The 27,220-nt window shown below is 53.6% G+C and overlaps 9 protein-coding genes across 9 annotated transcripts; 4 read left to right on the top strand and 5 right to left on the bottom strand.

Moving 5' to 3' along the window:
• Window positions 1-938: 938 nt before the first annotated feature.
• Window positions 939-3,134, top strand: C7974DRAFT_402076 (hydroxymethylglutaryl-coenzyme A synthase C terminal-domain-containing protein). The gene is made up of 4 exons (XM_046142656.1): window positions 939-1,250; window positions 1,337-1,439; window positions 1,510-2,591; window positions 2,654-3,134. Exons 1-4 carry the CDS (start codon window positions 1,191-1,193, stop codon window positions 2,789-2,791), a joined length of 1,383 nt encoding a protein of 460 aa, XP_045993394.1. The 5' UTR covers window positions 939-1,190; the 3' UTR covers window positions 2,792-3,134.
• C7974DRAFT_402075 (cytochrome c oxidase assembly protein COX16, mitochondrial) lies at window positions 3,135-3,909 on the bottom strand. Its single transcript, XM_046142655.1, has 2 exons — window positions 3,523-3,909; window positions 3,135-3,427 (listed from the first exon to the last, which is right to left on the bottom strand). The coding sequence occupies exons 1-2, from the start codon at window positions 3,781-3,783 to the stop codon at window positions 3,344-3,346; spliced, it is 345 nt and encodes a 114-aa protein (XP_045993393.1). The 5' UTR covers window positions 3,784-3,909; the 3' UTR covers window positions 3,135-3,343.
• A 118-nt stretch (window positions 3,910-4,027) lies between these two features.
• Window positions 4,028-12,278, top strand: C7974DRAFT_427548 (uncharacterized protein). The gene is made up of 9 exons (XM_046144566.1): window positions 4,028-4,842; window positions 4,889-5,571; window positions 5,620-5,927; window positions 5,974-7,141; window positions 7,201-7,464; window positions 7,511-8,746; window positions 8,796-9,327; window positions 9,374-9,863; window positions 9,910-12,278. Exons 1-9 carry the CDS (start codon window positions 4,242-4,244, stop codon window positions 12,140-12,142), a joined length of 7,515 nt encoding a protein of 2,504 aa, XP_045993392.1. The 5' UTR covers window positions 4,028-4,241; the 3' UTR covers window positions 12,143-12,278.
• A 126-nt stretch (window positions 12,279-12,404) lies between these two features.
• C7974DRAFT_47865 (uncharacterized protein) lies at window positions 12,405-15,108 on the top strand. Its single transcript, XM_046146703.1, has 3 exons — window positions 12,405-12,698; window positions 12,748-14,117; window positions 14,164-15,108. Exons 1-3 carry the CDS (start codon window positions 12,656-12,658, stop codon window positions 14,932-14,934), a joined length of 2,184 nt encoding a protein of 727 aa, XP_045993391.1. The 5' UTR covers window positions 12,405-12,655; the 3' UTR covers window positions 14,935-15,108.
• Window positions 15,109-15,210: 102 nt separating this feature from the next.
• C7974DRAFT_47852 (uncharacterized protein) lies at window positions 15,211-16,621 on the bottom strand. The gene is made up of 4 exons (XM_046146702.1): window positions 16,427-16,621; window positions 16,348-16,375; window positions 16,065-16,288; window positions 15,211-16,014 (listed from the first exon to the last, which is right to left on the bottom strand). Exons 1-4 carry the CDS (start codon window positions 16,493-16,495, stop codon window positions 15,487-15,489), a joined length of 849 nt encoding a protein of 282 aa, XP_045993390.1. The 5' UTR covers window positions 16,496-16,621; the 3' UTR covers window positions 15,211-15,486.
• A 1,040-nt stretch (window positions 16,622-17,661) lies between these two features.
• On the top strand, window positions 17,662-18,425 carry C7974DRAFT_47881 (pterin 4 alpha carbinolamine dehydratase-domain-containing protein). The gene has a single exon (XM_046146705.1). The coding sequence runs from the start codon at window positions 17,830-17,832 to the stop codon at window positions 18,172-18,174; it is 345 nt and encodes a 114-aa protein (XP_045993389.1). The 5' UTR covers window positions 17,662-17,829; the 3' UTR covers window positions 18,175-18,425.
• Window positions 18,426-18,828: 403 nt separating this feature from the next.
• Window positions 18,829-19,903, bottom strand: C7974DRAFT_319407 (cytochrome c/c1 heme-lyase; the record flags this gene model as incomplete). Its single annotated transcript, XM_046138711.1, has 2 exons — window positions 18,829-19,767; window positions 19,814-19,903. The coding sequence occupies 2 exons, from the start codon at window positions 19,901-19,903 to the stop codon at window positions 18,829-18,831; spliced, it is 1,029 nt and encodes a 342-aa protein (XP_045993388.1).
• Window positions 19,904-19,999: 96 nt separating this feature from the next.
• On the bottom strand, window positions 20,000-21,531 carry C7974DRAFT_402062 (uncharacterized protein). Its single transcript, XM_046142654.1, has 4 exons — window positions 20,812-21,531; window positions 20,729-20,762; window positions 20,384-20,680; window positions 20,000-20,336 (listed from the first exon to the last, which is right to left on the bottom strand). Exons 1-4 carry the CDS (start codon window positions 21,241-21,243, stop codon window positions 20,206-20,208), a joined length of 894 nt encoding a protein of 297 aa, XP_045993387.1. The 5' UTR covers window positions 21,244-21,531; the 3' UTR covers window positions 20,000-20,205.
• Window positions 21,532-22,159: 628 nt separating this feature from the next.
• On the bottom strand, window positions 22,160-24,000 carry C7974DRAFT_318767 (uncharacterized protein; the record flags this gene model as incomplete). Its single annotated transcript, XM_046138666.1, has 4 exons — window positions 22,160-22,207; window positions 22,272-22,364; window positions 22,413-22,454; window positions 22,726-24,000. 4 exons carry the CDS (start codon window positions 23,998-24,000, stop codon window positions 22,160-22,162), a joined length of 1,458 nt encoding a protein of 485 aa, XP_045993386.1.
• Window positions 24,001-27,220: the final 3,220 nt, after the last annotated feature.

The following is a 27,220-nucleotide window of genomic DNA, read 5'->3' as shown; positions in this document are numbered from 1 at the left end:
TGCAACCTTAGTCGTGCCGCTCGATTGACAGCTGCATCCTGCGGATGCTCAAGCCTCAACTTTATATCCGTATGACATCACGCTTGCAGCTTATATGGCACGACGTGTCGGTTCCCGCCGTCCGTAGGTGTTTTGTATCCATAATAACTGTTGGTAGCATATTGCTTTAGGGATAGCTGTTTGCAAGCCTAGGCGTATTAGAGACAAAGTCGGCAACAAACAAACAAGCAATGGCGAGCGGATCGGCAAAAGGCCCGTGGAGACTATCATAGAAACTATCACAGAGACTATAGTCCGCTCGCCATCAAACACTTGTTCGTTGCTAGATCTGCTCTGCACACAAAGGACGACCGCTTGAGTCGGCAATCACTGCTGAACGGGAGTGGCTGTGCTGGTGGGGAGTCCGGATAGAGGATGCACATAGCATTGCAACGTGCACAAAGCATTTCATTTTTGTAAGCACATAGATAAGTAAAGCTGGTGCCTGATTTATAGCAAGAGCCGCTCGCCATTACACAAAACACCCCTTGCCCTTCGGTGCATTTTGTGGAAATCGGTGCATTCTGTGCATTTCTGTGCATGTGCTGCTAGTCGTTTTGGTGAGCTACGAAGAGCTGCGGCTTGCCGTTACGTATTGCCGCGCAAGTCTGAAGGCTGTGTTCTGGCAGCCGCAAGTCTCAGGATGCCGGCGTCGTGGTGTTCCACGATTGCTAGAGTCGAGCATGAGCCCATCCACTCGTGTTGCGGACGCTAGACCTTCGACCCTGCATGCCAAGACGAACTTGATTGGAGGTATTGGACCGTTCCTGGCACACCCGATTGCGTTTGCAAGAACCAGGTACAGCGCCACAGTTCTTTGATTCGCCGTGGCCAAACATTGTGACGAACAGAAGTGTTTTATGCACGCTGGCAGAAATTTGTGACCGTCTTGAAGTTGCAGTTGCACCGTGACCTGGGACCCTGGTTACGGCTATGATAATCGTGAATTTGCCGCGGACCCAAAAGTACACCATCGGAAGGGAAATTGGCGTTGTTGAGTTGCCAGTATTGGCCCGCTATCTTACCGCCTTTGCTATTGTCCCTCGCGCATACTCCTTTCTGTCAAAATACTTAAGCGGTGAAGACCGCCCCTCCATCTCCCTGAGCAACTTGCCCTCTCCTTCCACCACAACCTCACAACCTTACCAAACATGGCTTCCCGTCCCCAGAACATCGGCATCAAGGCCATTGAGCTGTACTTCCCCAGCCAGGCAAGTTCACCCGAGCAGCGAGGGCGCGCCGTGTCTTGCGCCTGTGGTACTCTTCGCGTCAACACAACTAACAGTCCCATGTGCAGTGCGTCGACCAGACCGAACTCGAGAAGTTCGATGGTATTGCCGCGGGCAAGTACACTATTGGTCTGGGCCAGACCAAGATGTCCTTCTGCGACGACCGCGAGGGTGAGTGCATTTCGAGAGACTCTCAGGCGTCTGAACCTGTGCAGGAGAAAACTAATACTTCGCTGCGCAGACATCTACTCCTTCGCCCTGACCACCGTTTCTTCTTTGTTCAAGAAGTACAACATCGACCCCAAGTCCATCGGTCGCCTCGAAGTCGGCACTGAGACCCTCCTCGACAAGTCCAAATCGGTCAAGTCCGTTCTCATGCAGTTGTTCGACGAGAGCGGCAACCACAACGTTGAGGGTGTTGACACAGTGAACGCATGCTACGGCGGCACCAACGCTCTGTTCAACTCTGTCAACTGGATCGAGTCTTCTGCTTGGGATGGCCGTGACGCCATTGTCGTTGCTGGCGACATCGCGCTGTACGCCAAGGGCAATGCCCGTCCCACTGGTGGTGCTGGCTGCGTTGCCATGCTCATCGGCCCCAACGCTCCCATTGTTATGGAGCCCGGCAAGCGAGGCTCATACGTCAGGCACGTATACGACTTCTACAAGCCCGACCTGACGAGCGAGTACCCTGTTGTCGACGGTCACTTCTCTGTCAAGTGCTACACTGAAGCCGTGGATGCCTGCTACAAGGCCTACAACGAGCGCGAGGCAACACTGAAGTCTCTACAGAACGGTAACGGCGTCAACGGTCACTCTGAGGAGCAAGAGACCCCTCTCGACCGTTTCGACTACATGGCTTTCCACGCACCCACCTGCAAGCTCGTCTCCAAGTCGTACGCGCGTCTCCTGTACAATGATTACCTGCAGAACCCCTCCAACCCCATCTTTGCTGAGGTTCCTGCTGAGATGAAGGATATTCCTTATGAGGCCTCCGTCTCCGACAGGAACATCGAGAAGACTTTCATGGCTCTCGCTAAGAAGCGCTTCGCTGCCCGCGTCCAGCCCAGCATTCAGCTCCCCACCATGTGCGGAAACATGTACTGCGGCAGTGTCTACGCCAGCTTGTGCAGCTTGCTGTCGAACGTTGACAGCCAGACCGCACAGGGCAAGCGTATTGCTCTGTTCAGTTACGGAAGTGGTCTTGCATCTTCTTTGTTCTCCTTCACTATCAAGGGCAGCTACGAGCAGATTGCCAAGTCACTCGACGTTCAGAACCGCCTGGATGCCAGGCGCGTTGTTGCCCCTGAGACCTACGATGCCGTAAGCTTCTATTCCAAATCCGCGTTGCAAATTTTGCATACACAAGACTGACCTCATACCAGATGTGCGACCTCCGCAAGCAGGCTCACCTTCAGAAGAGTTACACCCCCAAGGGCGAAGTTGAACACATTCTGCCTGGCACTTACTATCTCGCCAACGTCGACGACATGTTCCGCCGCACCTACGAGATCAAGCAGTAGATACCCCAAGATCTCTCACCTTTACTCATTTCTTTGCTGCATTCTGGGCATTTGCAGGAGTCATTTGCATGAATCGGCATAGACTCTGGTCAGGGCAGCATCATCTTTTCAGGCGTCCAGAAGAATATCTGGGATTTATAGACCGTAAAGACCTGTCAAACCCCGACTAATTTGAGACTGCTTTACGATCGTTACGACGGATGGAATGGATTCAATTGGCAGGAAACGACAGACATGGTTGTCGATGTCTCATGACAGTTCAAAAGAGCTTAGCCATTTTAATATACACTTCTCGCGAAGTTTTGTTGTAGAAAGCTGAATACAAAGATACTTACATGGACTAATTTGACACCATCGTAACGTCGTGAAGGTCTGCAGCCCTCTCTAATTCTTTAGACAGACGACCATCACTTTGATATAATTACATGCAAATATGCAGCCTGTAGAAGTTGAGAAGTTCACCTTTCGAATCACCAAACGCCGAGAGGACCAGAAGTGTTGGCCAGTATGCTCCATGTATCCCACAACGCCCTTTTATATTGAACGATCAACTCAAACAAGTGTGCCGTCTGGCTCGCCGGGTAGGCGCTTCACGCGCCTCTGTTCCCAGTCTTCGAGATCCTTTGCTTGTAGTCGCTGCAAGCTTGTCAGCATTCGTCGTAGTCATCCGCCGTTTCCTTGCAGGCGTGAACAGGTCCTTGGATCGTTAGAAGTTGCAACAGCCCACTCACATAGTATTCGTCTTTCATATTGACCTTCCTGCGATTCTGACCCAGGCCCATCGCTTCCTCTTGACTTATTTGCTGGTTTTTGCGATCATATCTCTCATAGCGCAGCGCAGTGGCCGGTGTGAGTAAGAAAGAGCCGGCGACTATTGTTGCCAGGAAGGGGAGGCCGAAGAGTGCAAACGGGTGCTTTTGAAGCGCTTTGCGGTATTTGGCGGCGAGCGAATTGGGGAGCGTGGAGCGGAAGGATTTCGAGGAAAACTGCATCGTGGTAGCAAGCCCTCCTGGGCTGTGGCCGAGTGACTCGTGAGAGATTTATGTGTGCGCTGAGTGCCTCAGAGGCGACTTCTACCTTCAAGCTACCTAGGTATAGCTGATGGGCTGACCTTGACGATCGGACACTGGAACCGCTGTAAGTGGAGTGGAGCAGTAAGCGTGCTTGGCAACGTCACGGGACAACGCGAAAGTTGTCTGACGCGTCTGAACGTCGATCGCTGCAGTCATCAGTAACCAACTTTCTAGGCGTCTCCTGTGCCAGATAACCGCCAAATCTAAAAACGGACCACCGCACGTAACAGATCTCGCCCAAGTGAGATCTCTTGTCTGGGAACACCACTGGCACTTCAACACATTCGAGCTCAGTCAACGCCCCACTTCTTACTTGGACGCTCCACACACGACTCCAATCTCTCGACATCGAACATGACCCACAGGTAAACATCAAAATGGCCCGCAAAGGCGGGGGCTCGACCCAACGTAGGGCACCACCTCCGGCTCCAACAAATGTTTCGTTAAATGTCAATACAAACGGGGTTCCTCCACCTTCAACGATTGCCGCTCAAATCGTGCACAATGCAGCCAACCCCAACTCAAGACAAGACGCCGCCGCAAAGGTCACATTCGGCGAGCTTCTTAAAGAGTTTCTCCAGCACCCAAGTACAGATGAGCCGGATGTTCAGCTCGTTGCTTTCATCTGCGTTGTCGCAGAGGCTGGCCTAGACGGCTTGTTCAAGGAAGACCCTTTTGCCCAGGATGAGCAAAGAGAACAAGGTATTCGCAGCATTACAGCAATTCTATACTTGCTTAACCAGAAACCACATCTTCTTTTTAGCGCAAAAGATGGTGAGGACGACGGAACCCCCCGACCGCCGGTTGTCTTGTGGCTGTTTCCAAAGCTTATTGGCTTACTGACACGCGCGACTCTACATTGGATCCACTCGCATGTTCAGGAGATGCTCGATTTCAGTCTTACTGTTCTCACTAAATCAACGACCTACTCTCGCCAGGTTGCTACTTTGATGCAGCTGTATAAATCCAGCGTCGCTTGTAAGTCTCGATTCTTACTAACAGAACATTCACTGATAGACTCAAGGCATCCGAGATGAGTTGAAAGCAACAAACGAACCTGTAACAGCGCAAGCTGCGTCTTTCCGCGTCGCGGTTCCCTCCATGAGCAGCCTCAACGACTTCTGGCCAGAAAGCGAGCAGCTGATTGCTGTTCCTCACAACCTCCAAAGAACGATATCTTCACCTATCGCAGCTATTTATGTTGGTCTTAACATCCTTGTGACGCTTTGCAATTCAGTACGGCGGGGGCATTGCAATCTATTCGAGCAACAGTACTCATGGATCTTGGATACTTGTGACGAGCTATGGCACTACTTTCGACGTTGGACTATTGAGTTGACAATGCGACCATTACACGATGAGACAGTCGCTCTATATGTGGAGCTTCTTGGGTCTTTTGTTGTCCCTGACCTTGAGCACAAAGGTTACCCTTTGAGTCTGAGAAAGACTGCATTGACCACGATCAGCAGTATCGCTTCTTTAGTCGAAACTCTCAACACTTTGCCAATGTCAGACAAGAACCAGATACAGCTTGCGCTGGTGGTGACACGGCTGTGGCATTTTACACAGGTCAAGGCGCCTAAGAGAAGTGTGCTCGATCGGCAGCGTCAGCCTTCGAGAGTGTTTGATACAGACATAATGAAGCAGAGTGTAAGGAAGACCTGTGGGAACACACAAGTACTGTCCGGGTTACAAAAGGACTTACAGGTATGCGCAACATGACACTGTTCAGCATTTACCATTAACGTACACTAGCTCTCGTTATGTCTTTGGACTATAGAGGAAACGTGGCCTGAGAATACCAGAAGCTTACACGAAGAGCTTTGCTCAAATGGAGCAGCGAGTTTTGCATCCGCCCAAATCGCGGAAGATGCGACAAAGTGTGTTCAGGTTTTTCGAAACTTGAACCTGGACGAGGACAGGCCAGCAAAGCGACGAAAGATATTGCACGAATCATCAGAAAGCGCCAATACTTCGACTTATCGCAATCTCACAATGTTTCTCAACGGCAGCTCGCAAGATGCCCCAATATTCAGCCTCTCGAAACTCCACACCATCGTACAGTACGTTTTTCATACATTCCGGAGGCACTCTAGCTTACGCGTTCAGAGCGACATACTCCTCATTACCAGATAATCCCAAGCAGAACGAGATCGCACAGCAGCAAGTCCTGCTTGCCCTGGGCAAGATCGCTTGTGCAGGCTCGCAGTGTCTGCAAACGAGCAGGAACGGCTCACAGCATTGGGAAGAGCTTAACTGCAAGCTCTGCGACGAACCAACCCCGAACGGTAGGAGTCAAGGAGTTTACTGGAACAGGGGCGACGAAGGTGAGGATTGGAAAGAAGTCGTGGCCGCTCTCCTCACAATCACAAAAGAGACCAAGTTCCAGACTTCGACACGACCTCGAGTACTCATGGCAGTTACTATAGGTCGGGTCTTCAACCATATTTCAGACGCCGACTATCTCAATCTAGAAACTTGCGAGCTCGGTCAGTGGTTGATTACGTGCATAAGTAGGTCCTTAAGGGAGCTGAAAATTGCGGCCACACATGCACTCATGGTGTTCCTGCGAAGCGACATCGCGAGTCGCGTCCGTCAAAAGAACCGGACTTCAGTTGTTGAGTTCTTCGATGCACTTGTGCAACGTGGACTGCTTGCCGACCAAGAAACTCTGATTCTAGCATATGGCCAGATAGCTCGTGTGTGTGGTGAACTCGAACTCCCGATCATTTTACATCGGTTAGTCGAGTATCTTGGGCATTCAAATGCTCTCATATGCGGCATGGCGTACAGGGAGCTTGACGCTCTTGCTGAACCTCACGAGCCTGTGGCCTTATTCAAGCCCTACTGGAGGATACTCGCATTTTCTGTTATTAAAGACATTGTCAGCAAACCTCAGAAGGCACAACAGCTCGCTGATCTCACAGAGCAATCTGTGCGCCAGCTGCTTGTACTGACCCAATCATACACTCTACCACACTTGGTATTAACGAAGAGGAGGGATGTCATTGAGAAAATTGCTCAGGCTCGCAAAGTCTCTGTAGCGGAAGTTTTGACTCAACCAAGAACTAACCTCGCAAAGATCCTTGCTTTGTTACTTTCGCAGTCAGTGCCAGACACAGAGTCGTTCGCTATGGAGACATTGGCCGAAGTCGAGCCAGCCATGCGAGAGGGTAGCAACGACAAACTCGAGACCCTGGTCGCGTTAGATATAACAGGCGTAGCCATCGAGATTCTTCTGTTATCTGCGGAACGGGACGAGCCAAAGAAAGCACCGGTATGTATTTACGCTGCATTCAGCGTTATCACTACACTTGCATCGACTAACATGCAAAGTATCATCGTGCATTCAGTACACTCGCTCGCCTTGCAGATAGCAAACATGGGCAACGAAGATCCTCATCTAAGACTAAGAGCTTAGATGAGTTTTGCGAGACCCATATTCTCGGCATCATCGCATACTTTTCAGACATCGTCGAGAGCCCACTGACTCAAGGCAAGACCGCGCCACATCCGCTGCCAGAACGCAAAAGATGTATAGCAGCCATCGGAGATTTCATAGCTCTCGCTCGTTACAGTGTCAACGGTGCATTGCCACAGGTAAGCTATCGAAGGTTTAGAAAATGCATCGTTTAACATGATGCAGATTCGCGCATGTCTACAATCTGCAATGGCAGACCCGGACCTCTGCAATGATGCATTTTCAGTCTGGGTAGCCTTTCTTGGCGCTCTTGACATGGACGACACGATGCTTGTAGTCGATCAGACATTCGCACTGGTTGTGGAACATTGGAACATTTTTTCAGAAGAGACGCAGCTTCTGGCAAGCAAAACTATCGTAGCTCTGACGCAAGAGTATGACGAAGACCTTCGGGCGCGAATCGAGTATCTTCCATCGCTGGGAACGATCCCAATGTTATCGAAGACCGAAGGCGAATTGGCTCGCTTCAAATCACACGTGGAAACCGTCAAGATCTTTCAAGCGTTCAGCGTCAGGTGCAAAGATCAAAATGCGGTGGTCGTACGTCAGGCTCTTCGAGAGCTTGGGCCGTATCTTGATATCAACCAGCAGCATTTGCATCAGGCAATTGTGGGCCAGAAGCCACTGCCTGTATTGGCAGGGCTTACTCGATCACTCCTGGATGCCAGCATACGATTCTCAGATAATCACCCAGACATTGCCACATTGTGCGCACAATGTTTAGGTACCATTGGCGGTCTCGACCCGTACCGAGTCGAAACAGTACGTGAAAAGAGGCGCGTCCTCATGTTATCGAATTTCTCACGACGGGACGAGGACATCGACTTTGTAGCTCTTCTACTGGAACAAGTGCTTGTCAAGGTTTTTCTTTCAACTACGAACGCCACTTCACAAGGATGGATAGCATATGTGATGCAGGAGATGCTCAAGCATTGTGGCTTCAGCGCCCTAGCGGTCGCAAAGCCTCGTTCTTCACAGATCAGTACGGAAGTCCAGAGATGGAACACTATCCCTGAGTCTACGAGGAATGTCTTGACTCCTTTCCTCAGCTCGAGATACTCTGTCAACCGTAACCCCGCCTTGAACTACAAATCTCCTGCATATCCGATCTTCGATGGCAACACTAGTCATGGCACCTGGCTTCAAACTTTTGTGTACGACCTGTTGCAGAAGGGGCAGGGCGTCAACGTGGAAATGGTGTTCCCAGTACTGGCCAGGGTTATTAGAGGCTTCGATCTTTCGATCGCTACATTCATACTACCTTTTGCTGCTTTGAATGTCATCGTGTCGGACGACGAGCAAAACATGACACACGTAGGGACAGAGCTGATGGCGGTATTGCGTTACGATATCCAACCTACCGTTCAAAACGATGCTGTGCTAGTCAAGCAATGCAGCGAGGTAAGTCGCACGTACCGCCGAGTGTTACTTTGCTGACAGATCTACTCAGAATGTTTTCCAAGTTCTGGACTATCTCTCGCTGTGGCTACAAGAGAAGAAGAAATCTGTCGCCGATGCCAGGATTATGGCGGGCAAGACTGGCAGAGGTGTCTCAGAAGAGGAAGAAATGAACGCAATCAAACAAATCAGTCGCGTAGAGGGCATCCTTCAGCAAATTCCAGCCGAAGTGATTTCTCGCCGTGCAGTTGAGTGTGGTTCATACGCCCGAGCTCTATTTCACTGGGAACAATATTATCGTCAACAGCAGCAGCTCAAGACCGACACAAGTCAGGTCTTTGAGAAAGACGACCTTTTGGAACACCTACAATCCATCTACGCACAGATTGATGAACCTGACAGTATAGAAGGTATCACAGCTCACCTGAAAGTTCTCAACCCCGAGCAACAGATTATGGAGGACCGCAAGGCTGGTCGATGGACCGCAGCTCAGAGCTGGTACGAGATATCGTTGGCTGAGAAGCCGGACGACGTGGACACCCGAATTAATCTTCTGACATGCCTGAAAGAGTCGGGCCAGTATGGTAAGTTTCTTCAAGACATTTGCATGTCAAGTTTGACCCGTTCTAGACGCCATTCTGAACTATGTCGATGGGTTTCACGCATCCGATTCGACAGTCTCAGCGAGCACACTTCCTTTTGCCGCTGAAGCTGCTTGGTCGGTTGGCAAATGGACTCAGCTAGAGCGCATTCTTGGTGCCTCATCTGACAAAGTCGTTGGTGTAACCATGAATTTCAATGTAGGCGTTGGAAAAGCTTTGCTTGCACTGTACCAGACAGATGAAGCACAGTTCAGAACCATCATCGCTGGTCTTCGCGGGACTTTGTCGCAAAGCCTATCTCCGTCAAACACGAACTCTCTACAAGCATGTCACGATACACTGGTGAAATTGCACGCTCTGTACGAGATAGAATCTATCAGTGGCGTCATGACCTCTACCACACCAGAACGCGAGGCCATTCTCGAAAACTTGGATCGTCGACTAGATGTTGTCGGCGCCTACACTTCTGACAAGCAGTACCTTCTAGGTATCCGTCGTGCAACCATGCTGGTTTCTAAGTAGGTCATAAGCACACGCCGAGTTCACCATAGCTGACAGAACTAGGATCGATTTCAGCGACCTAGACATTGCTTCCGCCTGGCTGACTACAGGGCGACTTGCTCGCAAGGGTGGCTTCATGACGACCGCATTCAATTCTGTCATCCATGCCGAACAGCTGGGAGATAGTGCATCGAAGATCGAGTATTCGAAACTCTTGTGGAAAGAAGGCCACCATCGAAAGGCAATTGCAAACCTGAGGGGCGCTATCAATAGTAACGTCTTTGGTAAAAGCGACAATTTGCCGGTGACCATATCTATAACCGGAGATTGGCGTGGATCGGAGAACGTAAGTAAGGTCAAAAGTCATGCTCAACTCCTCTTAGCCAAGTGGCTCGACCGCGCTGGGCAAACAAAGTCTACGTCCTTGAAGGACGCGTACGCAACGGGCGTCATGTCATATCCAAAGTGGGACAAAGGCCACTATTACCTGGGACGATACTACCTGAAGTTATTGGAATCCGAGAAGAAACTGCCAGTCACGAAGCAAAGTCAGGAATACCTTGCTGGAAGCCTTATCAAGCTTGTCATTGAGAACTTCACGCGCTCTACTGTATACGGCACAAAATACTACTACCAGACCCTGCCGAAGATCCTCACCCTCTGGCTAGACTTGGGAACAGAGGTCATGAACGTGGTGCCACGTTCGGCACGGGATAAGGAGTTCCATGACCACAAAGTCACCTATCTGGACCACATCAATAAATACCTCAAACGATATGCCAGCGAGCGTATGCCTGCTTACACATGGTATACTGCCTTCCCGCAAATCATTACACGTATCAGTCATCCAAACAAAAATGTTTGGGAATCGTTACAGTCTATCATCATCCGCGTCGCAGCAGCGTATCCACAACAGACGCTATGGAGCTTACTGGCAGTGCTTCATTCGACGCAAGACGATCGTCGAGCGCGAGGTACTGCTGTACTGCAGAAGTTACGCGACACATCGAAGCGCAAGAACGGATCGTTGGACCTAAAGAATGTGATCGTGCAAGGACAACGCTTGACGGATGCGCTGTTGATTGCATGTGACGCCCCGGTCGAGCAACGAGTCTCCCACGTCAGTCTTTCGAAGGATCTGGGTTTCAGTCACAAGCTTGCACCCAGCCAATTGGTCGTGCCGATTGAAGCAAACATGTTGCCGAATCTCCCAGCAGGAAACGACAGCAAGACGATACGTCTTCACAACCCATTCCCACAGGATGCTGTAACCATCAATGCGTTTATGGACGATGTCCTGGTGCTCTCCTCGCTGCAACGTCCACGGAAAATCAATGTGCGAGGCTCAGATGGTCGATCCTACGGTCTCCTGTGCAAACCCAAAGATGATCTGCGCAAAGACCAGCGTTTGATGGAATTCAATGCTATGATCAACCGTGCGTTACAGAAGGACATCGAGTCTAGCAAGCGTCGCCTGTACATCAAGACGTATGCGGTGACACCCTTAAATGAAGAGTGTGGAGCCATCGAGTGGGTCGAAGGCCTCAAACCTATGCGCGATATCATCATCCGATCATATCGCCAGCACAATGTAACAATCGACTATTCAGAGATCCGTGTACTGCTCAACGAAGCCTCATCTTCACCGTCAAAGGTGCCGATCTTCACAAAGAAGATACTAGGCAAATTCCAGCCTGTGCTTCACGAATGGTTCGTCGAGACTTTCCCAGAGCCAGAAGCTTGGTTAACGGCGCGACTGCGTTACACACGCTCTTGCGCAGTCATGAGTATCGTTGGCCATGTACTGGGGCTGGGCGATCGACACGGCGAGAATGTGTTATTGGAGCAAGGCGACGGTGGCACCTTCCACGTAGACTTCAACTGCCTGTTCGACAAAGGTCTGACGTTCGAGAAGCCTGAGCTCGTACCTTTTCGTCTCACGCACAACATGGTGGATGCGATGGGTCCGCAAGGGGTCGAAGGTCCTTTCCGCAAGGCGGCCGAGCTGGTGTACAGCCTCCTACGGCAGCACGAAGACAGCCTGATCACGATTCTTGAGACATTTGTGCACGACCCAACGGCCGACTTCTTGGGTACAAAGAGGAGGAAGAAGATTGCAGGAGTTCCAGATACACCGCAGGAGGTGCTGGACAGCGTACGAACAAAGGTGAACGGGTATCTGAAGGGGGAGTCGGTGCCATTGAGCGTGGAAGGATACGTGGATGCTTTGATTGCAATGGCAAGAGACCCGGTCAATCAGGCGGCGATGTATATTGGATGGTGTGCTTTCTTCTAGCCTGCATGGTCAGCAAGGTTGGGTGTGGGGTTGCATAATACACGTTCGACGTTGTTTTCGCTATGTCGAATCGAAATGAGCGGAATGAATTTCAATGACAGGTCTCCGAAACTCTAACAGAGTCGCTCTGCGTACAGTGCAAGTGTTTCATAGAACAGGTGCGTCGGGATCAGGAAGGCTGGATGTAGGTACGGCGGCAAGTGCAGCCGACGATCAGGAACCAATCGCGAGTGAGCTGCGCCCGCGACATGTCGAGCAGAACCACGGCGCAACTGTGACAACAGCTCCCTTGACCAGTCGCCGCCCTTTTCCCCTTGGCCTTCGATTGTACCGACGCGGGCGCTCAATACAGCGATCGACACGATTCGCTCTCTTCGCCGCGCAAGTGCGCTTGATTTGTGACGACGACGACGAGACACTGCTACTCAGACAGCGCGCCCGACTTTGAGTTTGCCCAGAGTTCAGTGCAGGACCGATACGCAGAAACCAGCGCGCTACAGCCACCTAGCCATCATGGTTGGCAAAAAGTCTGGCAGAGCCCAGCTGAGGCAAGAAGGTAGGACTATCGTACACCGCTGTTGCCGGCTGCTGACGACAGGGCGCAGGCCTCGAGCGAACGGACAACAACATGGAGCTCTCGTCGTGGCCACAGGTGGGCATGATCAACCAGAAGAACTACTATACGGAATTCCTCAAGCGCGACGAGCAGTTCCTGGCTGTGCGATTCCCCAAAGACGAAGAGCGCGCGCGCATTGTACAAGAAGCTCGTGATAAGGACCGCGCACGCGCATTGGGCGTTCCACAGGCGGCAGAAGGCGCAACTCCACAGGCTGAAGACGCTGCTGATGAAGTTGACGCCTCGTTGGATTCTTCGCGCGCGGATATCTCTAGGCTTATAGTTATACACCCGGGCAGCCAGAACCTGAGAATAGGGCTGGGCTCCGATGCTCTGCCCAAGACAATACCCATGGTCATTGCTCGGAGGTGGAAAGAGAGCGAGTGTGAGGAAGATGGCGGAGAGCCCAGCCCTAAGCGCATGAAGGTCGAGGGCGCAGTACCAGCAGACGCCCTCCCTGAGAAGTGGTTCGACGAAGACTTCGCCGATCAGTACATGGCCATGTCATCGGAGCTCAGGACAAGGATGCGCTCCAACAAGCGCAGAGTGTTGCCCAATTCCAAAGACCTCGTCACAAACTACAACCGCCGGACACCACCTGAGATCATCTCCGAGCACAACGACATCAATCGCATCGATTTCACAGAAATCCCCTCGAACCCAAAGAAGGCACCGCATTTCTTCACAGGCCATGACGCGCTGCGTATACCCGAGTTTTCGAACCCCCGTTACAAGCTGTTCTGGCCGTTACGCCACGGCACCTTCAATGAAAGCGAGTATCAAGATCGCAACCAAATCTACCACGACATATCCAAGATTCTCGAAGAGGCATTCAGAAATCACCTCGGCATCACTAAGATGAAGGACCTGACTAACTACAAATGCGTGCTTATCATACCAGACCTGTACGAACGCAATTACGTTACAATGATGCTCGACATCCTGATACGAGACCTTGGGATTGGGAAGGTATGTTTGCAACAGGAGAGTCTGTCCATAACGTTTGGAGCCGGACAAGATAAGCTGTGTGTGGTCGATATTGGCGCCCAGAAGACTTCGATCTGCTGCGTCGACGAGGGTCTTTGTGTGGAGGAGTCTCGCGTCCACTTGAAAATGGGCGGCGCAGATATCACGGAAACTTTTATTAAGATGATGCTGTACGGTCATTTTCCATACTCAGACATCAACCTAAGGAGACGGTACGACTTTCTGCTCGCGGAGGAGCTGAAGCAGAAATTCTGTTCGATGGACGAGGGCTCTGTCATGGTCCAGACGTGGGATTTCCATCTTCGGGCTTCGGGCCAAGAGACACGGAAGTATACGTTTAAGACATACGACGAGACATTGCTCTCTGTTATGGTTAGTGACATCACCTGTCTGTTGATTGAAGTGCTGACTCCAGTAGGGCCTGCTCAAGCCCTCGATATTCGACAACTCGCGGAAGCTAGAAGGGCGCAGGACTGTCGTCCCCCGCTCCGTCGATCTCTACGACAGCTCTCCCAACGACCCAATCTCCGCGGCCCAACTTGTCGTCCTCGAGCTCGCAGCCGGCAGATCTGGCCAAGCCTCGATCAACGGCGCCCAGGAACCAATTATCGCTGCAACGCCCCAGAAACTGCCGCCCTTCACCCTCCTTGGTCGCCTCAACGATAACGAAGCGACACCGCGCTCATCTGTGGCAGGCTCTCCCGGCCCAGAAGGAGCAGGCACCCCGAACCCCGACCGCGATACGCCCATGGGCGACACAGACGCGCCTGCCCCCGGCCTCATCTTCCGCGACCCCGTCCTCGAGAAAGTCAAGATCGCCGAAGCACGCGACGCCATCCTCCCCATCATGCCGTTGGATGCCGCCATTCTCGAGTCTCTTGCACAAGGTGGCCGTGGTGACGAGAAGAAAATGCGCGACTTCGCTGGCGGTATTGTACTTGTTGGTGGCGTGGGCAAGACGCCCGGCTTCCGCGAGTTCCTCGAGCAGCGCCTGCGCGAGCTGCGCCCTGGACTCGAGATCTTGCTGCCCCCGCCTCCGAGAGATCTCGATCCGCAGGTTATTGCGTGGAAGGGCGGGAGCGTGTTTGGCAGGCTGTCGAGTCACGGCAATGACAGCTGGATTAGCAAGTATGAGCACGATATCTTGGGGAGCAGATTGTTGAACAACAAGTGCATGTTTGCTTGGTAGTGCGTTGAGAGGGTTTCGGGAAAGAGACGAGAGGTATGAGCTCGGAGGAGTGGTCATCAATGCTATGAACGCAGCTAGTCATCAAGATAGACGCTAATACATGGGACTGGGTCATTTGATTTGGACTGAGCCCAAGGTTATCGCGGAGCGTAAGACATAAGACTTCTAGCACAGTCGGGTTTGCAGGCAACAACAACGTGTATTACGAATTCAAGGAATCTCAATTGCGAACCTTATTGCAGCACGGTGGACACCGTTGAGAGCGCCGTCGCATATGAACCGACATGAAAACCATAACGCCAAGTACGACAAGACCAGGCCCGAGCACCAGAGCCATGGACAAGTCTCTAGTACTTATGCATGACATCGTAACCAAGAACAAACGACAGACCTGCGGGAGTCATAATCCCGGGTCTAAAAAGCACGAAAACACCGGGTATAAATCTTGTTTTGCCGACCTGGTTGATTGTCACAACTCGCACACCAATACACCGTGGCCTGCGCCTCGTGTATTGCGAGCCGTAGGTCAGCACGTCACTCCTCGTCTGCCCTTCAATAAGCATTTGGAGCCGGATTGAGGAGGGGCTGCTCAGGCTGCTGACCTTGCGATGCTTCGCCATCAACCTTGGCGCGCTTCTCGGCAGAGTGGTCGCCTGTCTCGAACTGGATAGGGTGCTTGCCTGCATTTGGGCCGTTCTGGGCTGCGGCGGCAGCTTGAGCGGCCATCTGCAGTTCGCCTATCTGTCGCTCTGAAAGCCCGCCGTTGTTACTGGTGCCGGGGCTTTGTTGTTGCGACTGTTGCGGCTCGGGCTGGTGCTGGGAATATGCCGGCTGCTGGAGACCCGGGGGGTTTAAGTTGATCGGATCGGGGTGCGGTCGGTTGGACAGGTCGACGCCTGCTGGCGCAGGAGGCACTTCGCCCTGTGTCTCGAGCAGGCGCGATTGAAGGTTGATGATGTAGTCGCGGAGCTGGTAGTTCTCGCCCTGCAGGGTCTTGTACAGCTCGCATAGGTGCTGGAACTCCTTGACTTGGTCCTTGAGCTGCTTAATGTACTCTTCTTTGCGCTGGCGGAAGGCGCGCTGTCGCAGTTAGTAAGCTGTGATGTATGCGTCGCAGCCAACGAACGTACTTGGGCAGCTCGGTTCTGTGCGGCACGCTTGCTGGTCGACAGCTCTCGTCGTCCCTTGCGCCCTTCGGGGTCGTCGTTGGGGTCGGCTTGGCTCATGTAGTGCTGTGAGCCGGCGATGGCCGGATCGATGTGCTGCTGGGGCCCGCCGGTATGAGGCTGTTGCTGGATAGGCGTTGGCGCACTGGACTGACCAGCGCCGGCGGCGAGGAGATGTTCCCTTAAGCCTTCATTGCAGCGCGTTAGTAATCAGGGCGAACAAGTAAGCATGGCGGCAAGCACTAACTCATCTCGATGGTCGGCTTGGTATGGTCCTAAGGCCGGTCAGCAAGGCGGAGAAACGGCACACGATCACCACAGCTTACCTGAGCGGCTGGTTGCTGCATGTTATAACCAGTATCGCTGCGGATCGAGGGGTAGATGGTGCGGCTCATTCAATTCACTATAGGACGTGACCAGTCGCAGGCAGATGCAGGTGGCGCTGATTATACAGCAGAGCTATAGCTATTCTCGGCGCGGCCCAACACGAGCTGGCGTTGTGGTGGAGAATGCGACGTGACTGAAGGTAGCGCTCTACTGCGCGTTTATGGTGACGTGCGGCGCCAGTGGAAGTCGTGACGGCGCAAAGCAAAGAGCGCGTCTACACGCGTGATGATCAGCATGGCCGCTTGCTGCGCCGAGCATAACGCGCCGGGGGATGCGACAACATTTCTGGTGTGGCGCGCATTGCGAGGCTTAGAAGGCAGGTGCGAGTGACTTACTTGTGCTGATGTGCTCTGAGGGTGAGTGCTGACTGAGGGTTGACTAATGGCGGCATCTGTTATCCTTAAGTATGCTCACCCGGGCGTTAGCTCGGCCTCGGGTCAAGACCGTCAAGTATTCATCACCACCTCGCGGCGGGCACTCTCGACGGCACAGCACCCTTTGATGCTGATACAAGCCGCTACTGCCTCGCGCTCACGGTGCGCACTTGCTGACTTGGGCAAGTCCTGTTTGAATCCGGACTGCTATTCGATGTTCGTAGGCAACGCTGACCAATACTTTCTTTATTCCCGCCAAGAGCATCAGGATTACGGAACACAAGCTCCTGATCCGAACTTGCCGACCACTGCTCCCTGCTGCAAAACGCTCGATGCCCAGCTAATGTTGTGCAATACAAGACTGCTGACTCCGCGACCCTATCATCACCTCTGATCCGCAAGAGCGCCAGGACTAGCAAGGGACTGAGCGACTCTCAGAGCACCACTATTCCAAATTTTAGGCCTGCCTACTTGCTGATTGCAAATTCCTACCAGTGAAACCCAAATGCTGATGTTGTTGCGGAGACTCATTCAGCATTCGACGAATGCAGATTACCGTGACGAAGCAACGAAAGTGGCCCATGCTGCAGATCAGCTTCGGCCGACCCACTCTCCACCACCGTAAACGCATCTTCAACAATCTTGAGTCCGAACCTGTGACTTGCGATTGGCAGGTCAACAGATACCTTTTTTCTCCAGACCACAAAGCAGCGATAACACTACGCCCGCGTTAGTTTTGCAAATGATTGCGACTGCCAGGTGCTTTCTTAGAGCACTCCCGTACGTAAACACTAACACATATTACCGCCGCTTAGTCATCTCACCATGTGCCTGACATCGCCAGATCGGACGGAGCACAGCTGACTTCAGCTTTCCGCTACCATCTTCCAATCCGGGCAACGCTTAGACCTGCTTCGTACAACAGATCTGCGATCCCGTCGCGGCCGTACACCGCATCGCGCCCAGCCATGGCCTCCGGCACATCACACCCACACATCACCTTCTCCGCAAACCAGCCGGCGGAACTCCCCAGCCGCGTAGCGCCTCTCCTAGACGCGTGGGAACTTACGGAATCTAAGAAGGGCCTGAGGCGCCAGTTCCTCTTCAAGACGTTCAACGATGCGTGGACGTTCATGGATGCTGTAGCCCAGGAATGCAAGGTCCAACGGCACCATCCGGAATGGTCGAACCTCTACAATAGAGTGACTATCGAGTGGACGACGCATAGGCCGGAGGGACTCAGCATCAAGGATGTTGCAATGGCCGAGTTCTGCGACAGGGTTGCAGGGGAGATCGGCCTGCGCGAGCCGTGAGGGAGGGGACGACGTGGGTGGCTGTCTATTTCGACCTTGCAGAGCGGGTCGTGCGGTCACGCCGTGCGGCCGTCGTATGCTGGTCGTCTCAGTCAGCACTTGATGGCGCGCTGGTGTACCGCGCACCCGAGTGTTATTCACTGGGGTTGAAGCTGTCTCCACTCTGGAAACGCTGGCCAACTGCTGATGGCAGTGCCTTGTGTGTACGTGTGGGTTTTAGATGCCGTGGATCGCCCCCTCTTCTTCGGAAGCTGGCGGCAATGTCGTAAACAACGTACTATTATTGAGCAAGATGACTTAGCAAGATTTGTGGGGGACAGTGCCGCACACTCACCATCCCATAACGGACCCTTGCGACCATGACACGCACGATAAGGCATGACAGGGCGCGACAGGGCGCGTAAACAAGATAAGAAGTATCGTCATTAATAAGTTACAATAACTACGAAGCAGAGATTCTGAGCTGCGTGCAGTAAAATGTACATAGAGGGAAAAGAAAAGCCTAAGCAAAACATGCCTCAGAACTTAGCAAAACCCATCCATGTGTTATACACCCGAGCATACAAACTGAAAGCCAAAACGCCGCGCAATGCCTCATACACAGTGTCCGTTATACATTCCACCTCTTCCAGCCAGTAATAGCAAACTGATGGCCTAGTTGTAGTGCCTGCTGGCGGCAGATGCCTCCTCCTCTCTGCGCTTCTTCTCTTCCTGGAGCTTCCTCAGCATCCTCACACTCCCACCGCTGGCCTGCCACCAGAACTCGGTGCCTGAGCGAATCAGCCTTTCGGCTGCGCTGGTTGGTCCGTCCACGGCAGGCCTGATATCCAGATGAAACACGGGCTCGTCGTCGGACTCGGCCTCGCCCTCGTAGTAATCAATCACGTAGCGAACCTCCTTGCACCCCTGCTCGTTGCACCTCTCGATGAACCAATCGTGGCGATCGAACGGCGGCGCCGTGCCGTATTTCTCAGGGTTGATCCAGCCCAGCCACTGCGTGATTGTGGCTTTGGGCGTCCTCTCGGTCGGGCGACCCGTGAAGCGCAGCAGCTTCGGGGGCGGCACGTCTCTCACGTCCCAGGTGGTTGTGTCGAAGATGCCCTCCTCGGTTGTGCCGACGCCCAGCTTCAGGTCGGCGAGCTGCTCGCCGTTCTTGCAGATCTCGTAGCCCTCCTTCAGGCCGCGCGCGAACCGGCGCTCCCACCCCATGATCTCCGCCCAGGCGCCCTCGTTCAGAAAGTTGTGTACCGAGACCATGGACTCGACGGCGGTGACGTCGGTGTCGGTGTATCCTTTGCGAAGCATGGCGTTGTACATTTGTTGCGGCGAGGGGTACTCCCATAGCGAGCCATCGCCTTTGGGGATTGTGGAGGCTTCGCGAGAGAGGGGGAGATCGCGAGACTGTATGGAGGCTTTCTTGTTGTCGAGTTCGGAGAACATGTTGTTGAGCGGGTTCAGCTTTGCGAGTAGGCCAGTCTTGGGCTCGGGGGTCGATGCATTCTCAGGCGGTACGTAAGGGCATGCGCCTTTGGGGACTTGCGCCTTCTCTGCCTGCACAGGTGCTTTCGCAGGCTTGTGCATCGGACATTGTGGCTGTGATATGTTAGAATGAAATGTTGCATGCGCAGGACGATCATACAGGAGGGTTCACGTCGCCTGCGGGCATGGGGTGCGGCGCAACGAGTGTGGCGGGTGCCGAAGGAGTAGTGTCTGCCCAAAACCAACCCATGATTAACTATTGTACAAAAGAAGACTCAGGCTGGATAGAATAGACACTGAAGGGTATATATTGATTGCGCGTGGCGGCGGTCTCGGGGGAGAAAGTTTTGGCCGCTCGGAAAGAGCAGGGTACGGTCCTCATCGTCATTCCTTGCGATACACTAGTAAGAGCCGCACGCCGATTGGCTCAACAATGTTCAGGGTGTGAATGTCAAACTTGCCGCTGCAAAATCTGTAACTACATCAAGGTATCTTACGCCGTGCGCTGTATGCTGATGATCTGCCATGTTCGCTTTTGGTGGCTTTGGCCCCTCATGCCTGTCCAGCTGCCACCTTTCCCAATTGCCCAGTGCCTCGAGAGCTGAAAATTGCCATGATACCGAAACTACCGTAAAACAGTACCATAGGATACGCGACCAGCCCTCTCATTGAGGTCATGCGGCCTAAAAAAGTTAGTTAGCCGTGATGTCAGCTGTATTTCAAGACTTACCAGCGACAGTGAACATTGAACTAGATGAGTATGAGCACCACATGATGGACATGATCGTGACGACGTAGCCAAAGAGTCCGTCCAGAGGTACAACGATGCCCAAGGTCGAGACCAGTACAAGAGGAAGTAAGCAATAGCCCACAATTGAAGCTGACCGAGGGTATGTCAACGAGGAACCAAGGTGTGAACCACGCTGGTGACCGTGGTCTTGTCCTGCTGCAGCCTCATCCGCACTGATAGGAGGCGACATGAGCGAGATGATTTGGTGGAGCAATATTGTGCCTACAAGTCCGAGTCCTACCAGGATGTCAGTCGGCGCCCATTATTTGAGTGGAGCAAACGTACCATAGATGTATCCAAAATGAAGCTTTCCCGACAGCTGCAACGCGTTAGGATTTGCGCGCGGTTTGCGACGTTTTTCCACTCACCAGAAGAGATGTCCCGAAGATGAAAAAGAAGAGAATGGGACCCGCAACGTCGCTGTCGTCCATGATGTGCGGTTCAAGCCGCCTGAAAGGATTCAGCACCGCAAGGGTCTTCGACTGAATATGCCCGAAGTTCACTCCAAGCTCTTCAAGTAGCGGTGGCTCCCCTTCATATCCTTCAGCGCCGAAAGCTGCGAGCCATCCTGTCCTCAGCCCCGACTCTCCCATGCCCATCTGTCCGCTTACGCCTGGTGCGGAGAATCCCTGACCATACTGCGCAGGGAAAGCCTGAGCTGCCGGCGCACCGTAGTTGGCCTGAAACGGTGTCGAGTGCCCTGATACCGGCTGGTTCGAAAACGAGGAGGAGTAGAATTGGAGGTTTTGCGCACCCCCGCCGCCGTACTGGGGGTTCTGTCCATAACCGTATGATGCCATTGTGTCGATCGCGTACGAAAAGCTCCAAGGTTTGATAGGTGTGGTAAATGTTGCTTGACGCGGGCGTAGAGCGAAGGTTGTTGATGTGGAAGCCTGGAGTTGCTGTCTCCGTGTTGGCTGAACCCGTTACGTGGAGGGACCGAGCGACGTCACCGGACGTTAATAAGAGAATGACAGTCGTTGCGACGCTTAGAGAGCGTATCGGCAGCCAGATTGGAGCGTGAGTATGTGAACAGAAAAAGAGAAGAAGCAATCGCGGTGTTTCGATGTTCGTCGAAGACCCAAAAGTGGCAGCCACATGTCATTGCTGGCCGGAGCTCCTGAGAGCTGATTCGCCGGCTATCCTCCGCAGCCGTCACGTGCAGACATGTAGTCAGACTTCCACGCCTACCAAGATCTCGATGCTTTCACAAGGCCTTGGAACTCAGAGCAAGCATGAGCGAGGTATGTTTCCAAACATGGGAATCTACACGTCACATCGCATTCAAGTGTTGAGAGCAGTTAATATTTCATTTGAAAGTGGAGGGGGGTATCAATATAAACGCTGGCCAAAACGTTACAAGAGGTGGCTGCAGCAGCAGTTTGCAGAGCAGAGCTAGCAGCAATAGATTGCACAATAGCAGCAAATTCCGCAGTAAAGGTAGCTGCATTAGCGGATCGCGCGAGAAAGGTGGCAGCAGCAGTAGATAACAAAACACCTGCTGCTGCAGCTACCTTCCTCACGCGATCTGCTGCTGCTGCCACCTTTACTACGCGATCTACTGCTATTACGCAATTTGGTGCTGCCCGCTCTGCTTTGCAAACTGCTACTACAGCCACCTAAACTACAGTCAATACAAATCGCTCAATCTCGGATCCGGGTCTTTGAGCTCTGCTCGAAAGACGACAGATTGTCATCGTGTTTGCTCGGAACCTTCTAGTACATCTCCACAGTCCGCCGGGAGGTGAAGTTGCACCAATCACACTGCCAGGTCATCAGCATCCAGGACATGCGTGTGTTCTTCAGTGTGGAATATGTGTCCGCTTACCAAGGTATCAGACGAAGCATCGTTGTCTTCGAGGCAGTATTCATTCTGGCATTTTTTACACTGTCGAATAAAAAGCTCCTTACAGCTTATACACTGTAGAGCGTCAGCACAAATATAAGTCTACTCAGCGAAATCACATACTGTGTGACCACAGCCAAAACAGTCACGTCGAACTCCGATAATCTGTAGAACTTCACGTCAGCGTGTTTCTTTGTAAGATATCAAGAACATACCTTGGCGCAACAAAGCCAGGCCCAAGGTGCCATTATCCAAAAGCAGGTTCCAAGTCCAGTCACAAGACCGGGTCCGGATACAGCTACATGGTGAATGTCTCCCGGGAAGGCCTGTGCCTTGCGCGCCAAGGTACGTCACATCATCCCCACATCCCGTTGCTTCCTGCGCCGGCCATCATCTCGCCGACGAGGCACTGATCTACGCAAAGGCCCATATGTACCTTGATGGTTTGCTTTGGGATCATAGAGGTAGTGCCGTTTGTTGTCAAGGTCTCTGCAAGCTCGGTCTGTTGGAGTTCGGTCCGTTGCGCAACGGTCGATCCGGCATAGCAGCGCTCATCCCACCACTTGTGGCATCTTTCGCACCAACGGCCCTTGAGACAGTCCTCGCAGCGCATATACAGACGCGGAGGACCCGATCCATCGATTATTTGTGGGATCTTAGCCGCACGGATGGTGCTTCCATGGAGTGGTACAGGACTCAGAAGAGGGAATTGGCATGCGGGTGAATCACCAAAGATGACTGGACCCTCAGACGAAGAGTGACATGTCTCGCAACCAGCTGGACCCAGCGCCACGGTGGCAATTGTTGGCCTGAGGAATGAGCCCGGGTGCGGTGTGCTGGTGGCAGCACCTTCTCTCACATAAGCCTTGCTTGGGTCATGACGTGGTCCTCTGCAGAGAACTGCATCGAAAGATATGAGACCCTCGCACGCCTGAACAACCTCAGCCCACTCTGGAGAAGGCCGCCTTCCCATCATCTTGCCAGACGACTGATACCATCTATCTGTGGTCCGTGCTAACGCACTGCTGAGAGCGTCTGACGATTTCTGGTTCCATTCCGCGCCAATCTGAGCTCCTTGCGAAGACATGACGCCACGGGCGGCAGTTGGAGAAGGCGTGCGCGTTGGCTCTGGCTCGCATTGTCGATCGCGAGGTCCAAATATGTAGATACCCTTGACCCTGGGAGTACGTTCGGGTCTTGATGGACGCACCGCGTATCTGAGATACTGTTGAAGCTTGCGCTCGTTCAAGTGCTTGACTTCCCGGATTGACAGCAGTCTGACATTGTATCGGTCTTCGGTTATGAGCTCCTTGACGAATTCGGCCGTCACACTCAGACCATCTAGCACAAGAGTATGTACGTTGCGGAGGACGCGCTGCTTCTCGAGTCTGTGGACGATGCCGCGCAGCGGTCCAGAATAGAAGTCGTCCTCGGACAGCGACTCATCCATGCGCTCAGCACGCCAGCTGATACCGCCGCCATCGAGCGGGCCGTCAAAGGGCACAATCGCGGACTTGACGGGCGACAGGTCGAGATATCGAAAAGCTTCGGGCGATTGGCGGATGACGTCGCACAGAGCTTTGCAGGTCGACGAGAGAGCACAAAGCGAGGATACGGGAAGATACGGTGTGGTTTGATGCAGGACCAGAGTAATGGAGAGAAGATCCACCAGGGACGTAGGGAGGCGACTGGACAGTGCGGAGAGATCCATGAAAAAGAGGAGTCGCGACTTGGATGACGCGACCAGAACGGAGCTTGAAATGGGGGATGCAACCAGACAAAGCTGGAGGCGAGGAGGTACTCACCGACTTCTTAATCAAAGGAAAGGCAGCAGCCCAGACGACACGTGCCACAAATCTGACCCTGCAGGACGTGGTGTTGAGGGCGGCGTTTGATACACCGCGTGTAGTAAGGACTGGCGCAGTTGCACTTACGGAGTGGGATTTGTTGGCTGCCCTGGCGGCGGCGATCATCCACAGCATAGCGCCGACGAGCAGTAGCCACAGCCAAGCACCGCACGTCTGGAAGCAGAAAGCTTCCTGCAATGGCAAGGCACGTTGTGAGGCACAGGGTGGGTCACAGCCTGGCAGCCAAGCATTGTGCGAGTCTTGGGTGCAGGCCGTAGAAACAAGCCAAAACAATGGCTGTCAAAGCTGGAGGTCGGCAAGGCGACGCGGCCGGGCCGCAGGCGAAACAGTGGGATGCTGGGGGAGCGCGGAGTTATCGGGAGAGCGGCCGTTTAGCAGACTCCATTATCAGATGGAATCCGCGCGCGACGGTCACGGCGACATTGCGTGATCGAATCGGTCGGCACGGCGCGAGAGCGAAGTCGCCGTGCACCACCTGCCAGATCAGTCACCTGCAATCTATATCTTGTTCAACACAACCTGCTGCACGGCAACGTGTTCTGGGCGCCCCAGTTGCACGGCGCCGACGCGTCGCGTGTTGCCGCCTGCTATCGATAACCCTAGCGCATGACGATGATGGCTTCGAATCTTCCAGACGAGAGCCGCATCGCGTGTGTCAGCGCCTTTTGCCATAGCAGCCGCCATGAGACCCAGGATATGAGGCTGGTGTTTCCGCTCGATACACCTTGCATGCACCCACAGTGACGACACCTCCATACCATGGCCACCGACGCTGAGCCCGCAGAGCTCAAATGGTCTGCGCAGTATGCGCTCGCGCACAACACTCGCAGCATGCAGCTGCCTGGCGATAAGATCCTCCTGCCACCCTCTGCGCTGGAGCAGCTGCTCGCTGCAGCCCCTGTTGTCACATTCGACTCGGACCGCCCCCACATCACCTCGTTCGACCCTTTCAACCCGTACACGCATGCTGCGGAGCGGCAGGCCCGCGCCCAGTTTCAGGACCGCCACCAGCAGCTGCCGCACCCACTCACGTTTCGACTCGTCAACCCAGATAACGGCAGGGTCGTACACGCAGGAATTCGCGAGTTCTCGGCAGAGGAGGGGCAGATCGTCCTCAGCAGCTTCTTGAGAGATGCGCTGGGTATCGAGGCCAGCTCTGTCGAGTCATCCAGAGGCACCAGCCCAAATGGACACAGCAGCAGTAGCGATGTGGCTATGGGTGACGGAGAAGCAGTGAACGGCGCTGCCTCTACCAAAGTCACGGTGCATGCTAAACAACTTCCCAAGGGCACCTTTGTGAAGCTGCGGCCGCTCGAAGCAGGCTACGACCCGGAAGACTGGAAGTCACTTCTCGAAGAACACCTTCGCTCCAATTTCACCACTCTGACTAATGGCGAGGTTCTCGTAGTATACGGCGGTCGAGGGCCGGGTGGGAAGCGTGAGGAATTTCGCTTCCTTGTCGACGGGTTCAAACCAGAAGGAGAGGGCATATGCGTGGTTGACACCGATCTTGAGGTCGACATCGAGGCTCTGAACGAAGAACAGGCACGAGAGACGCTGAAGAGCATCGTTGCAAAAAGGCAAAGGGCTCCGGGAACAACCGAGGGCAGCTCTGTCGGCGGCCCAATCGACATCTTCAAGGGCAAGGACGGGCAGGTCCTTGAAGGCGAGTTCGTCGACTTTGAGCTAGGGTCTTGGGACAAATCGCAAGGACTCGAGATTACACTTAGCGGAGTGGACGATGACGAAGAGGTCGACCTCTACGTAAGCCCATATTCTGCACAACAGCGTGTCCGGCCACGGGACGATGAGCATGTTTTCGCCGACACGTCCAGCCACTACCCAAAACGCATACGAATACAGCCCACGAACGCAGAGCTCGATGGAGCGGAGGCAATCTGGATATCAGTTCGCGCCTACCCCTCGGAGTCCGCGTCAGCTATACCAAAGCCATTCCACCTAAAGGTGTCAATGTTCGATCCGAACGCACAAACAACGAACGAAGAAGAAACGGCCGAAGAGGTTTCACATAGTGCTGATGAAGTACAGTGCAAGAACTGTAACCAGTGGGTTCCAAAGGGCTCGCTCTTTCTACACGAGAATTTCTGTCTGCGCAACAACGTTCTCTGCCCACAGGGCTGTGGTCAAGTCTTCCAAAAACGCTCTCCAGCATTTCAAAACCATTGGCACTGTCCCCATGACACCTTCACCGGAAACACGCCTGTCAGTTTGCAGAAACACAACACCATCTATCACGCGCCTCGAAATTGTAGCTCCTGCGGTCTCGACTTCCCCTCGCTCCCCACCCTCGCCCACCACAAAACCACCACATGTCCCGGAAAACTCATCCTCTGCCGTTTCTGCCACCTGCAGGTCCCCCAAGAAGGCGACCCCACCGAGCCGCCGAGCTCAGAACTTCTGCTCTCGGGCCTAACACCGCACGAGCTGGCCGACGGCGGGCGCACAACAGAGTGCCATCTGTGCAACAAGATCATCCGCTTCAGGGACATGGAAACACATCTTCGCCACCACGACCTCGAGCGCCTCTCCCGCCCTGCGCCGCGCCTTTGTCGCAACGTGAACTGCGGACGGACACAGGACGGCGTAAACAAGATGGGCGATACGCGCGCGGGGACGCGAAAGGGCCAGGGGCCCGGGAACGAGGTCGGACTGTGCAGCGTGTGCTTCGGGCCGTTGTATGTGTCGCTGCACGACCCCGAGGGCAAGGCCCTGCGCCGCCGCATCGAGAGGCGGTATCTCAGTCAGTTGCTCACTGGGTGTGGGAAGCCGTGGTGCCGGAACGAGTTTTGTCGCGCGGGGAAGAAGAACCAGGGACAAGCGGACCAGTCTGTGCCTACGCGCGAGGCGATTCCAATTGTGAAACCTTTTCTGGAGGGCATGGATGGGAGGGGGTACAGTACGCCGCTGCATTTCTGTGTTGACGAGGCGAGCCAAAAGCGTCGCACGCTGGCGGAAATGTTGACGGCCGAGAAAGGCATCGAAGGGAAGGGCGGATATGGCATGGAGTGGTGCGTTGCTGCGCTCGAGGCCGAGAGTGGGGAT

The sequence above is a fragment of the Boeremia exigua genome (assembly GCF_020726555.1).
Source record: "Boeremia exigua strain MPI-SDFR-AT-0100 chromosome Unknown C7974scaffold_11, whole genome shotgun sequence".
Taxonomy (NCBI): Eukaryota; Fungi; Ascomycota; class Dothideomycetes; order Pleosporales; family Didymellaceae; genus Boeremia; species Boeremia exigua.
This window is presented reverse-complemented; position numbering and strand designations above follow the sequence as displayed.

What these genes read in the sequence shown, in the direction of transcription:
- C7974DRAFT_402076 (XM_046142656.1), top strand. Translation starts at nt 1,191, where the DNA reads ATGGCTTCCCGTCCCCAGAACATCGGCATCAAGGCCATTGAGCTGTAC. An exon ending in AGCTGTACTTCCCCAGCCAG is followed by an intron (nt 1,251 to 1,336) that starts GCAAGTTCACCC and finishes TCCCATGTGCAG; the next exon opens with TGCGTCGACCAGACCGAACT. An exon ending in CTTCTGCGACGACCGCGAGG is followed by an intron (nt 1,440 to 1,509) that starts GTGAGTGCATTT and finishes TTCGCTGCGCAG; the next exon opens with ACATCTACTCCTTCGCCCTG.
- C7974DRAFT_402075 (XM_046142655.1), bottom strand. Translation starts at nt 3,783, where the DNA reads ATGCAGTTTTCCTCGAAATCCTTCCGCTCCACGCTCCCCAATTCGCTC. An exon ending in ATATGAAAGACGAATACTAT is followed by an intron (nt 3,428 to 3,522) that starts GTGAGTGGGCTG and finishes ACAAGCTTGCAG; the next exon opens with CGACTACAAGCAAAGGATCT.
- C7974DRAFT_427548 (XM_046144566.1), top strand. Translation starts at nt 4,242, where the DNA reads ATGGCCCGCAAAGGCGGGGGCTCGACCCAACGTAGGGCACCACCTCCG. An exon ending in AAACTCCACACCATCGTACA is followed by an intron (nt 5,928 to 5,973) that starts GTACGTTTTTCA and finishes TTACGCGTTCAG; the next exon opens with AGCGACATACTCCTCATTAC. An exon ending in TAGTCAAGCAATGCAGCGAG is followed by an intron (nt 8,747 to 8,795) that starts GTAAGTCGCACG and finishes AGATCTACTCAG; the next exon opens with AATGTTTTCCAAGTTCTGGA.
- C7974DRAFT_47865 (XM_046146703.1), top strand. Translation starts at nt 12,656, where the DNA reads ATGGTTGGCAAAAAGTCTGGCAGAGCCCAGCTGAGGCAAGAAG. An exon ending in AGCCCAGCTGAGGCAAGAAG is followed by an intron (nt 12,699 to 12,747) that starts GTAGGACTATCG and finishes GACAGGGCGCAG; the next exon opens with GCCTCGAGCGAACGGACAAC. An exon ending in AGACATTGCTCTCTGTTATG is followed by an intron (nt 14,118 to 14,163) that starts GTTAGTGACATC and finishes TGACTCCAGTAG; the next exon opens with GGCCTGCTCAAGCCCTCGAT.
- C7974DRAFT_47852 (XM_046146702.1), bottom strand. Translation starts at nt 16,495, where the DNA reads ATGAGCCGCACCATCTACCCCTCGATCCGCAGCGATACTGGTTATAAC. An exon ending in TGCAGCAACCAGCCGCTCAG is followed by an intron (nt 16,376 to 16,426) that starts GTAAGCTGTGGT and finishes GACCGGCCTTAG; the next exon opens with GACCATACCAAGCCGACCAT. An exon ending in CACAGAACCGAGCTGCCCAA is followed by an intron (nt 16,015 to 16,064) that starts GTACGTTCGTTG and finishes TAACTGCGACAG; the next exon opens with CGCGCCTTCCGCCAGCGCAA.
- C7974DRAFT_47881 (XM_046146705.1), top strand. Translation starts at nt 17,830, where the DNA reads ATGGCCTCCGGCACATCACACCCACACATCACCTTCTCCGCAAACCAG.
- C7974DRAFT_402062 (XM_046142654.1), bottom strand. Translation starts at nt 21,243, where the DNA reads ATGGCATCATACGGTTATGGACAGAACCCCCAGTACGGCGGCGGGGGT. An exon ending in TCATTTTGGATACATCTATG is followed by an intron (nt 20,681 to 20,728) that starts GTACGTTTGCTC and finishes ACATCCTGGTAG; the next exon opens with GACTCGGACTTGTAGGCACA. An exon ending in TTCAATGTTCACTGTCGCTG is followed by an intron (nt 20,337 to 20,383) that starts GTAAGTCTTGAA and finishes TAACTTTTTTAG; the next exon opens with GCCGCATGACCTCAATGAGA.